Below are 12,223 nucleotides of genomic sequence, written 5' to 3'. Positions count from 1 at the left end.
TTTTAGGACGGATCTTGCACAAAGTAACTTAACACATCTTAGCAAGTCACTTATTGTTTAAATTAAAAAATAGATTATACGTAATAAGTGCTAAAATAGAAGCAGATTAAAGTGCTAAAATAAGCATCTTTTGTTGTCACCAAACATGCCACTTCTTGTTGTAGTCAGATATGTCATTAGAGCATCTCTAATGGCGTTCCTGTAAGACATTATGCTTCAATGGTATTGGCTATATTGGTTGGCTATAATTTAAAAATAGTATGTTATTAGTATTTAGATTGTTATAAATACAATATATCAGTTTAACATGGTAATAAATAATATGTAATCAGCGGGAAGGATGAAAATAAATTGCAGGAGATGACGTGGAATTCGCTACAGATCTGTAGCGGATCGACAAATATAACCATTGGCGTGTTGTGGTTGGAGTTACATTTTTTGTGAACATTGGTTATAAAATTTAATTTTGAAAAGCCACCTAGACTTTTAGCTAAAGGCTCGGGAGGGTTGGAGATGCTCTTAATCTCATAAATTTAAAAGGTGCACTTATTTCAACTTATTAATTGTCTGCAAATTGTTCCAATTTGATTTCACGGAAAAGAATACTAATCCATTCAAATCCGTCTCAATTTATAGGTGCATATTGGAATAAACACACATATTAAGAAAAAAGTTGGTTAGATAGAATCTTATCACATGTATCATTAATTAGTGTATTGATAAGTGAGAATATTGTTGAGTTTCAAAAAAATCACAATAAATATAGGGATTTAGTGCATTGAGAAATGAGAATAATGTTGAGTTTCAAAAAAATCACAATTAATATGTAGATAAATTTGTATTGAAAGAAGAGAGGGACAAGTATTTTGGGACAAATTTTTTTCCCAAACTGGACGTATAAATTGAGACGGAGGGAGTATACCTTTAGTACTGTTATATTATATAAATCATTAAAAAAACTTACTTCTTTTATGTTTATAATTTTTATTTTTTTTATTCAATAGTCGATAGCTCATAGCTCCCCCGAGTCCCCGACCTTTTTATTAGAAAAAGTGATGCTTTTATAAACTCAAACTTCGTGCTTTGGTTGTTAAAAATATTCGTCACACCACTGCGGTGCTTATGCTGAAGTTCTTGGTGAGTCTGAGAATGCATTTATGTGTCAAAAATTTGTACCGGAGTCATTAAAGAACTACAATCACACTGTGTACTTGTACCCGGAGTCATAAAAGAACTACAATCACACCATTTACATACAGCATCAGACCAACACCTGAATAAGAACATGTCACTGTTTTGAAGATTCAAATTCATTCCCTTTTTTGTGCTTGTGAAACTATTGGCAGACTCACTTGAAACAATTAGATGTATTCAAGCATCCAAGTGTAGCTACAACCAAACTTCTAAAATTTCTACACTAGGTATCGCCATTGGAGGCCTCACTGCTAAAACAGTAATATACTAATATCTGTATATTCACGAAAACTGTAATACCGTTTGATACAAAAGCAGAACCACATACATAATACTTGGTTGCTAGGACTCGAACATGTTTCATGTTTGCAACCAACCTATCCACCCTTTCTTTCGTGGAATACTTCCACAAAAGTAAAACTCTATCAGACATGCATTAAAATGAGGAAATTACTGCAAGCTATAAAAGCTACAATCATTTTCACAAACTAAAGTTAAAGATTTCAAGCCAGTTCTTAGAATTTGATCAATCTTATCAGAGTGCAATCAGCACAACACAAAAAATCAGAAATTTAACGATACATAAACAAGCAATGCTCACGACTAGCAAGAAGCAGCATCACACTCCTTGGGTTTCCTTGCTTGGAACAATTCAAACTGCTTCACAAAAAAGAATAGCAACTTGTCTGACTGGCAACCATCACTGAATCTACTGTACAAGACTACATAGGGAGGATGCTCGTGTTGGGTAATATACAAGACTAATTTCTGAACATCGGAATACTCGAGATAAAATGAATGCAGAAGAATACAAGCTCAAGAATCAATTGTATCCATATCTTCGGTGGTCAAGCACTAAGCACTTCAATCTTAACAAAGGAAATATAAGAACACTGCATACTGAAATGTCACATACTAAACTTGCTCATGAAAACCAGAAACACAATCTTGAACCTGAAGACGATGATGGTCTGCACTCTTCATCATTATCATAATTTCAAACTTTTGTACTTGAAATAGATCCAATTTTTGTACTTGAAATAGATCTCCATGGCCTTCCATAGGGTCCCTTGTCCAAAAGGGTCAGTAATCCAATATTTTTTGGTGACATGCCAAACGTATACCTAAAAAAAAGTTCAAGAATATTACTAAAGCATTACATCAGACAAATTCAGATCAGAACCTATCTAGCACACTAGCACAGAGTTGATCCGCCAACTACGGCAGCATTGAGAAATTCAGTTACACTATTCTAGTATAATTGTTGTCATCTAAGGCACACACTATTCCAATACTATTGTCCTTTTACAAATTAAACTAGGCTATGTACAAATCATTCTTATTTGTTTCCACTTTCCACGATAATAGATGACGATTCAAAGATTCTCCTAGATTTTTCACTCCATAACAAAAATCGCCTGATTTAAACAAGTAAAATAATATACGAGTGATCTCATATAGGACTCTAAGAATATTTCATTGAGAGTCAAAAGAAATCTAGAAGCGCTATATTATTAAAGGAATATTTTATTATTGCTGCAACTGCAATAATAAAACCTATTTAAATCCAGTCTGAAATGCCTGAAGTGAGAAGTATACAAACAGGTCACTGGAGTAACAAGCAAATTAGAGGGAGACAGAAAACATAATTAACTTACCTGGGTTGACGTACTTTCCTTCTCCAAAAAACAAATGACACAATCCACTGTACACAAAAGAGGAATAACGGTAAGGAAAAAGGATGATTAATGAATAAGCTAAAGAAGAAAGTTGGAGAATGCTGTCTGAGATCGAAAAATAATAATAAACGGGCCAATTATAGAATTTGGACAATGCTGTCTGAAATAGTGGCCCTAGTCCTATTCCATAGACAAATTTCTAAGACAATGACTCCTAAAAGTAATGAAATATTTTCATCTCAAATTTATATACCTTATTCTCTTGGTAACAAGAGATCGAGGGTTCTGGGTTTGAGCCTGGTGGAGGCATGTGAAACAGAGTATTAAATTTTTTGTAATTGACCATGCACAAAATATTAAACATGAAGCATGACACTTATACAATCAAAGTGGCTTTTAGATAAAAATCCTCATTAGGAGCATGTTTGAAGATAAATTAGCCAAATAAAGTAACTAAGTGTCTATCCTGTAAATTAATAACTGTGACATTCAAAATTATTTAAATTTAACGTTAGAAAAGTTTACCTGAAAGCTCAAATATGTCTGTGTTAGTTCATGTGCTTCAGTGTAGATGTGACAACACCAGAATTCATAGATAGGTGCAATAAGACCAACTCGATTGATTTTACAGAGTAATTTGCAGAGCACGTTATAGATTTATTTGCTGATTTTTCTGAATTAATAATAACATGCCCTTTATAGGGATTAGTGTACTAGTTCTATTGATTTTTTCAAATTAGAACACAAGTTGGACACATCCGGAAATTAGTTCCCGTATTAGAATATAAAGATAAGCATATGACTGACTTGATTTCTTGGATTTTACAGCTACAGTAATTTGAAGAGTATCACTTGTCCTAAAAATGATCATAACGGACATAATAAAGAAAGCACAATAACATAACAATATTTGTTAAAGTAAGAATCAACTCAATAGATGGAAGGAATGGACAACAAGAAGGTTAAAAAATGATTGCATAATCCCATATACACTTACCTTAAAAAATGAGAAAATTGAGAAGCTACTAATAACAGATGTCTTTCTCACAGGCAGTGTTCTCGCAGGTGACATATCTTGACACAGTTGTTGAGCTATCTCCTTCAGTAATACCAATTGTGCCTTCTCTGTACCTATAGAAATCAGTGCCTGCCGCATAGATTCTCTGTCAGCCTCAAGTGCCTGAAGTCTCGTATACAGCCTCTTAATTTCCGGATCCCCCAGATCTCCTGCATAGAGTGGCTCCTTATGCTTGGTCACATAATCTTCAGATGTTCCAACAGAAACCTTTTGTTCCGTGACGCTATTATATGGAACACCATGAACAGAATCAACAGTATATACTCTATCACTCATGTCATCTTCAACTTCAGATGAGATATCAAAATTTCTTAAATCAGGATATTCCTCTACATGTACATGTACACATTCCTTCTTCTTAGCACTGCCAAGATCATAGGTAATATCTGAACTTGTTTCCTTAACAATCGCAGGAATTGAGCTTGAACTGTCATTAGAGGATCTTCTCACATGCCTGTATGGCCTTGGAGAATGACCAACTATCACCTTTTCAAGCACATTATTTGTGGCAAAAGCTTCTACATCAGGCTGACTTTGCGTTGGACTTTGTTCCAATTGATTTATCCGATATTCCAAATCCTTCAGATCATCTCGAGACGGTGGCCTGTCGCCAACTACATTCTCCACATCAGCTACATCATTTTTGACTTCATGAGTGACCTGATTCTCATTTGTACTGCACTTAATTGGAGGGTAATCATAAGTCGGAATGTCATACGAGCCCTCCCAGCTGTCTGTGCTATTCTCTCGGCTAACAACACCTTTTTCTCCCTCAGCCTCGCGATCCATAATACCATAACTCATCAACCTATTCTTATAAGCTTCTATCTCACACGTGAGCGATTCAATAACTTCGTCCTTCTTATACAACAATTCCTCCAATGCCAAGATCTCTTCTCCATCATGTGCAATCTTCTCCTCTGCATACCGCTTAAACTGCCTAAGCTCCATCTGAACCTCAGCCTTCTCTCTCTGTAACCTCAAAATCATCGACATTGCCTCATTAGCCGAAGATGACGACGCATTCCTCTCCTTCTCCAACTCCACCGATAGCTCATTTATCGACTCCTGTTGATTCGTAACCATTTCACGAAGCATAAAACATTCATTCCCAAGCTCAACCTTCGCAACCTGAGAAATATCAATATCCAATCCAGGTATCTCAAACTCCTCTTTCTCAACCTCAAATTCCCCATACTTCCGCTTCACCGTACGAAGCCAAGTCCCAGAAGATGACCTATTCATCGTTGAACAATCACACTCACAATCACCACACTGGACCCTACTCGTAGAATGAGGCGCAATCTCCAACTCCATAACCAAATTCACACCAATGAAAATCAACTCAAACCGAAAAACACCTATTAAATCTATCACAATCCCCCTCTAATCTAAAAAATCTTATAAACAGCTCCTACAATCTCAACTAATCAACAAATCAAAGGCAATCCTACAAAACAAAACAAAACAAAACATTCATAAACTCAAGTATTATTCTATCCATCAATAGAAACAGATTATATAATATTGAATTACCGGGAATAACGATGGAGAGATATTCATGATCCAAATCCAAGCCCTAATTTTGTATATTTTTACTGAATTGGGGCTAAAAATAGTTTATTCTGTATGTATGTATATGTGTATGTATACATGGGGTGTTGGATATGGTAACTGGAGAAATTGTCGGGGAGGATTACAATAAAATGGAGCGAGCGTTTTGATTCAGTTCTGTTTTTATTTTGGGAAGGAGGACCAAAATTAGGCGCATAATAATAGTCCACTCATGTGTTTAGTAGGTGACATGTATTTTTCTTTGTCAAAGTAACTTGTATGGCCCAAACCATGTTCTTTTCAAGCCATTTGTATCGACAAAAAAACTTTTTATAATTGATGAATGAATAAATATCTAATATCTTCCTTCTTCATTATGAAGTGATATCCATGTTATTTGATTTGATCATGATTTCATATTAATCAAATACAAATACAATAAGGTTAAAACTTTTGCTTGGATAGGAATAAGATTCAGGAAAAGTCTTAATGTTTTATTCATGTTTTTAAGAGATATGCTTTTATGTTTTTGCAAAATTATAGATTGATGTCAAAATTGGTAAAATTGTTCAAAAATATTAAGATGTATAATTTAATATCTACGAAACATAAATATCATTATGATGTTATATTTTTTATGAACAGATTTATGTATATATGTATGTATTTAGTGTCATTGGTTAAGATCTTCTAATATGATAAAGTTTAATCATATCTTAAAAATATTTAACATGATATCATATCTAATAATTATTTTTGTAATATAAAATTGATATGATTATATGTATGTATGTTTAATTATATGATTATATATATATAATGCACAATTTTAAAATTTTAACTGATTTAAACTAGTAAAATAGTAAGAGCAAGTCCTAGTTGGAGCCTTAAATATAATATAAAAAATTATGTCCTAGTATTAACTTCAACTCCAACAATGTGCCTTATTTTCACTATACGTTTAATATTTTATTATTAAAAGTTCACTTTCATCATTAAAACATAATATAAAATAGAGAGAGAAAGATGGTGCTGATAAGAATTTATTATAAAATATGGGATAGGGAAAGGAGAGTACCTCAAAAATAGGGTTTGAATGATACAGGGCATCACTAGAACATTGTTGGATCAAGTTTTTCAAATGCCTTAACACTAAATAGGGACTTGCTCTAATAGAGTAGATGAGAGAGTGAAGGGGTTAATTGGTGAGAAGATGAAGATATGGAAGGCGGAGAATTGACGGCTGAAATTTAACACGGGAGTCGACTCTCAAAACGAGAGGGAAAAGAAAACTATTTATGTGATTTAGCTTTGAAATTTTTCCTGTCCTGGTTTCGATCTCATTTTTTATAATTCTCTCATTAATTGTCATGTATTTCTAATATGTATACAATATTATTTCATAATTTTTTTTTTATAATGTATATTATTTCACATTTATTCTTGCAAAAGTTTAAATACTACTATTATTTTTAGTGATATAAAAAATAAATTAAAATACCTTAAAATCCATGCTCAGTCGTCAATGTATCAAACCTAGGCACGGAGGGAGTAATTCTGAGCAAACTGACCCACACAGCCGCGGCGGCTCAAGTCCTCCTTCACCTTCATCCAGCTACACCTGCTAACAATGGTGGGCTGGTCCACAAACTTGCTATTTCGATCTAGAAAACGAAGGAGACGAGGCACTTCAACAAAACAAAGGTGTAATTACATACAGCAAGAAAATGCTCAAGAACAAAAAGAACAAGAAGAAGAAGATGATGATGGAGGTTTTAAACTAAAAACCTCAGCTTGCGGGGTCCAACCATTAGGGAATCTCTATTTCAGCTCAAGTGCACACAATTCAAGAAACACAGGACTTGGTAATCTTCAAACCCTGACTGATGAGCTTGTTCTTGATATTTTAGGCCTTTTAGATGCTACCCATTTGGGCAATTTAGCTGCCGTTAGTAAATCTTTTTATGTTTTTTGTACCCATGAGCCTCTCTGGAGAAATCTTGTGTTGGAAAAGTATGGTGGGGATTTTTTGTTTGATGGGTCTTGGAGATATACTTATGCTAAGGCTTATAAGCCTTTGGCAGGGAGTTTGAATGGTGGAGGGTCATTGGGGTTGAAAGTTAAGGACTTTTATTCCGATTATTTGTTTCAGAGTTGGCTTTGTGCAAATCTTGAAATGAGACCTGACTGGCTTGAGAGGGATAATATATTGAGGAGGAAAGGGATTTCTGTTGATGAGTTTGTGAGGGATTTTGAGGAACCGAATAAGCCGGTTCTGTTGGAAGGGTGTTTGGATGGTTGGGCTGCATTGGGGAAATGGGACAGGGAATATTTGGTTGAGACGTGTGGTGATGTAAGATTTGCAGTTGGGCCGGTGGAAATGAAGATTGATGATTTTTTTAGGTATTCTGATCAAGCGAGGGAAGAAAGGCCGTTGTATCTTTTTGACCCAAAGTTTGGTGAGAAAGTTCCGATCTTGGATTCGGATTATGAGGTTCCTGTGTACTTTAACGAGGATTTGTTTAATGTTTTGGGGAAGGAGAGACCTGATTATAGATGGATTATCATTGGGCCAGCTGGGTCTGGTTCATCATTCCACATTGATCCTAACTCGACATCAGCTTGGAATGCAGTAATCAAGGGGTCTAAGAAATGGGTACTGTTCCCTCCAGATGTGGTGCCTCCGGGAGTTCATCCAAGCCCGGATGGTGCAGAGGTGGCATGTCCTGTTTCAATCATTGAGTGGTTCATGAACTTTTACAGTGCTACAAAGGATTGGAAAAAGAAACCGATTGAGTGTATTTGTAAAGCCGGGGAGGTGATTTTTGTCCCCAATGGATGGTGGCATTTAGTGATCAACCTTGAAGATTCTGTTGCTATCACCCAAAATTTTGTCAGCAGGTATTTTGGTTTTAATATAATTGCTACTTTGAAATTATCAAGTTTTATATATCAAATGACTTACGAATAACTAATAATGGGAGTAGTGGCAGTTCTTCCGTCCAGTACCTTGTGGCAAAGATTCTAAAGATGCTGTACATGAGACTTTCACATTTTTATTGTCCGCTTGATTTTTTGCGCGCATGTGTGTGTACTGATTCTTCTAGTTCTATGGTAATCACTGGCTTAGTTTTGATTAAATGATGCATATGTCATTTAGTAAGTAAGATCGAAAAACAACATAAGCGGTATTTAGGCTGGTTTGAGTTCATGTGCTTCATGTGCTTCATAGTTTCATATCTCAATCTATGTTTCCAGCCATGTACTAAATAAACTTGCTAACTCGGTTGGATCAGTACTAAAGGTTTTACATGCTAGTTTAACAAAAAAATATGCTAAACTTTTTTTTTTTCTTTTTTGTGCATAAATAGTTTCCGGTCTACTTGGTATTTCATCACACTATTAAAACACTAATTTTGGAAATTGGTATTCATGACAATTTCGGTAGTCCCTTTGGTATATATGTGTGCTGATTGGGAAATTGGTATCCAAGGCCTCTTCCTAACGCCTTAAGGTTTTCGTAGAATCATTACTTAACAGTTTTTGGGTCTAACTGTCACGCCATCAGGATTTAAATTCATTTGTTTGTTTGGTGTTGTGTCTGTCCACGTGTTCGAATGTGGGGAAATGTTGAATATGATATATGATCAAAAAATGCTTCTTCCTGGCAGCTGAAGGTTTTGGGAGAGTTAATTACTTAACACTCCTAATTCCTCGGTTTTTTTTTTTTTTTTATACCCGAGTGTGGTCACCTAAGCCGTGGAGGCCAGAGGGGACAGAAATTAAGACTGGGGATTATTGAAACTTAATTGTTTCCTATGTGAATTTTTGTATTTGTCCTTTAATTGACAAAATAAATGTCAAAAATGGTTTACTTTTGTTGCAACGCTCGGAACTGAAGTATGAACATATGATCACATCTTCAAGTAATTTGTTGTATGTCCAGTAGAGTATTACAGGAGAATTGATGACGATTCATAGTGATCATAAATCATTGGTTGAAAGCTCACTTCCATTTCATGCCTGTCTGTATATGCTTGTTATAGTTATATTGAAATCACGTTCTTATAAAAATATCAGAGTCTCACATAAAAGTCGAGATGTTTCCTCTAATTTATATATTAAAAAAATATTGATGTTCTGCTGGACTATGTTCAGGGACGGAGCTACACTATGTGTGATAATCTTAATGATTCTAGCAGATGCCCCGTGGTTTAGTCAATAGGAGATGCACTTGTAAAATTATTCATACTGATTGCATCACAGTCTTGTTTTGAGCCGATATAAATGGAAAGTTTGAGTTCAAAGCCCGCTGAGACAATTTTTTTTTTCAATAAGCTGTTTTTCTTTCAAATCTTCTTCTTCCTTTTTTTTGATATGTTTCTTCCAGGGTTTTTTTTTTGCCAGTTTGTTGTAGTTTTTGCCCCCACTATGTTAGATTTTTAGATCCATCCCCGAATGTGGATGGAGCAATAGTATGGCAGTAGTGAGGTGATATACTCTGTTTATAAAAATGTATAAAAATAAGATTATGGTGGAAGTGAATGCTTATATACATATATTCACTCAAACAATATGATGATTTGATTATTATTTTTGCAGGAGGAATTTATTGAATGTTCTTGATTTTTTGAAGAAGCCAAATGCTAGCAGTCTTGTATCTGGAACAAAAGACAGGGTTAAATTATATGACAAGTTCAAGAACGCCATTGAAGCAATGTTTCCTGGAACTATTGATCAGTTGATGCAGAAAGCTGAAGAAAGAATGGCACAGCATGAAAAACCGTCCTTTTGGGATTCAGTGACAGATACCAAGGCAGGTGCCTTTAAGTTTTCTTTCTAGAGATACAGCAGCAAAGTCAAGCTCTTGCCACCAGGAGAAATCCCCTCACAGAGGCGTCACCTGACTGAAAGTTAAGCGCACCATCAATATTTTGTCTTCTCTTCCTTTTTGATTAATCAGTTTTTGCACCTGATTGCTTTCATTTATGTTTTAACTTATGTATGAGAGAACTAGAACGGTATTGACATAGGCATATAAAAGTAAAGGCATTAATTTTATATATTCATGAAAAAGTGTAGTCTCGATAACCTTTTTGTTCCATTGGTTCATCAGATCAGATCACTCAAGCACCACCTGCTAGTTGATCTAGCTGTTGTCTGTGTGGGAATGAGTTGCATGAGTTTCCACCGCTTGTTAGGGTTTGTTTACATGACAACATCAGGTGATCGTCGAACTTAAAATGTTTTTTCTGCAATTATCATTATTGCCATTTTCATTTTGATTCCCTCAACCGAATGCTGAGGGTGCAGATGTTAATATTTGAAAATTTATGGATGCATAAAAGAAATAAGCCAAGAAAGAAGCAGTGTTCGAGGCTCCATTAGTGGCGTGTGCGTAAAATGTTTTTAATATAAAATGTTTGTTTGTGAACTTTTGACCGTGGTCGGTGCATTTGTTAATATTAAAGGTTAATTCGGTGGATTAGCCACAATTAGCACATTTCTACCACTTCCTGTTTCTAGTTGCTTCTTCTTTTGCTGCATATGGCCTCATCCCACAATAATGCAAGCAAACGTGGCTCTCCGTTATTGGCATGCATTGTGGATTAAGTTTTGTGGATTATGCGGGCAATATCTCTGAGATAACATATTTTGCAATTTGTGCTACTTTTCCTGTTAAATTAGGAATCTAATCAATAAACTCCACCTAATCTTCTCGCAGTGGGTCTAGATAATGTTTAATTGTATCACCATAGCATCTCCAACTGTGTTTATTTAAAATGGTTCTATAAATTGGAGACTGTTGTAAGATATATGGAAAATTTGTTGAACTTGTAAAAAAATTAACTAACATCAAATCATTGAGTAAAATTATACTCCCTCAGTTCCTCTGATTTCTATACACTTTCCTTTTCGGGATGTCCAATTCAATTCTATACATTTCAAAACTTTCCTAAAATAGTAAATTTTTATAATATAAAAATCCCACTCACCGACTAACTTCATATACTTTTCTACATCTATCACTTAAATATTAATGGGTCCCACCACTTTACCTACTTTTCTTTCTCTTTCTTATTACTTTACATTACTTTATACAATTTTCTTAGTCTCCGTGCCCGATACAAATGTATACATCTAAATGGGACGGAGGGAGTAGACAACATCATGATTAGGGCTGTAATTCGAGTCGAGCCGGGCGAGTTTCGAGCCGAGCCTAATTCGAGCCAAGTTTAATCGAGTCGAGCCGAGCCGGCTCGGTTAACTAATCGAGCCTAAATCTTTGCCCGAACTCGACTCGGTTAATTTCACGAGTCGAGTCGAGCCGGCTCGTTTAGCTAAACGAGCCGGTTTTAACGAGTCGAGCGAGCCAGCTCGTATAATTTTACACTTAATCGAGCCCAAACCTCTACCCGAACTCGGCTCGTTTAATTTCACGAGTCGAGTCGAGCCGGCTCGTTTAATTAAACGAGCCAAAACCTTTGCCCGAACTCGGCTCGTTTAACGAGTCGAGTCGAGCCGAGCCCACTTAAACGAGTTCGAGCCGGGCGAGCTCGCGAGCCGCCCGACTCGAATTACAGCTCTAATCATGATGTTGATTAAAATTACATATAAAATGAATATGTCATTAAAGTTGATTTTTTATATAATTTTTATTTATAATGTTTAACTAAGAGTTTTATGAATTTCAAGACGCTCTGACGAATCCGAATAT

At 35.4% G+C, this 12,223-nt stretch overlaps 2 protein-coding genes across 2 annotated transcripts; one reads left to right on the top strand and one right to left on the bottom strand.

Annotated features, from left to right (window-relative positions):
- Positions 1-1,457: 1,457 nt before the first annotated feature.
- LOC108228121 (myosin-binding protein 7) lies at positions 1,458-5,786 on the bottom strand. The gene is made up of 4 exons (XM_017403607.2): positions 5,488-5,786; positions 3,871-5,401; positions 2,853-2,899; positions 1,458-2,318 (listed from the first exon to the last, which is right to left on the bottom strand). The coding sequence occupies exons 2-4, from the start codon at positions 5,266-5,268 to the stop codon at positions 2,192-2,194; spliced, it is 1,572 nt and encodes a 523-aa protein (XP_017259096.1). The 5' UTR covers positions 5,269-5,401; positions 5,488-5,786; the 3' UTR covers positions 1,458-2,191.
- Positions 5,787-7,016: 1,230 nt separating this feature from the next.
- Positions 7,017-10,609, top strand: LOC108227289 (arginine-specific demethylase JMJ22). The gene is made up of 2 exons (XM_017402359.2): positions 7,017-8,406; positions 10,108-10,609. Exons 1-2 carry the CDS (start codon positions 7,136-7,138, stop codon positions 10,346-10,348), a joined length of 1,512 nt encoding a protein of 503 aa, XP_017257848.1. The 5' UTR covers positions 7,017-7,135; the 3' UTR covers positions 10,349-10,609.
- The last annotated feature ends 1,614 nt before the right edge of the window (positions 10,610-12,223 follow it).

The sequence above is a fragment of the Daucus carota genome, chromosome 6 (genome assembly GCF_001625215.2).
Source record: "Daucus carota subsp. sativus chromosome 6, DH1 v3.0, whole genome shotgun sequence".
Taxonomy (NCBI): domain Eukaryota; kingdom Viridiplantae; phylum Streptophyta; class Magnoliopsida; order Apiales; family Apiaceae; genus Daucus; species Daucus carota.
This window is presented reverse-complemented; position numbering and strand designations above follow the sequence as displayed.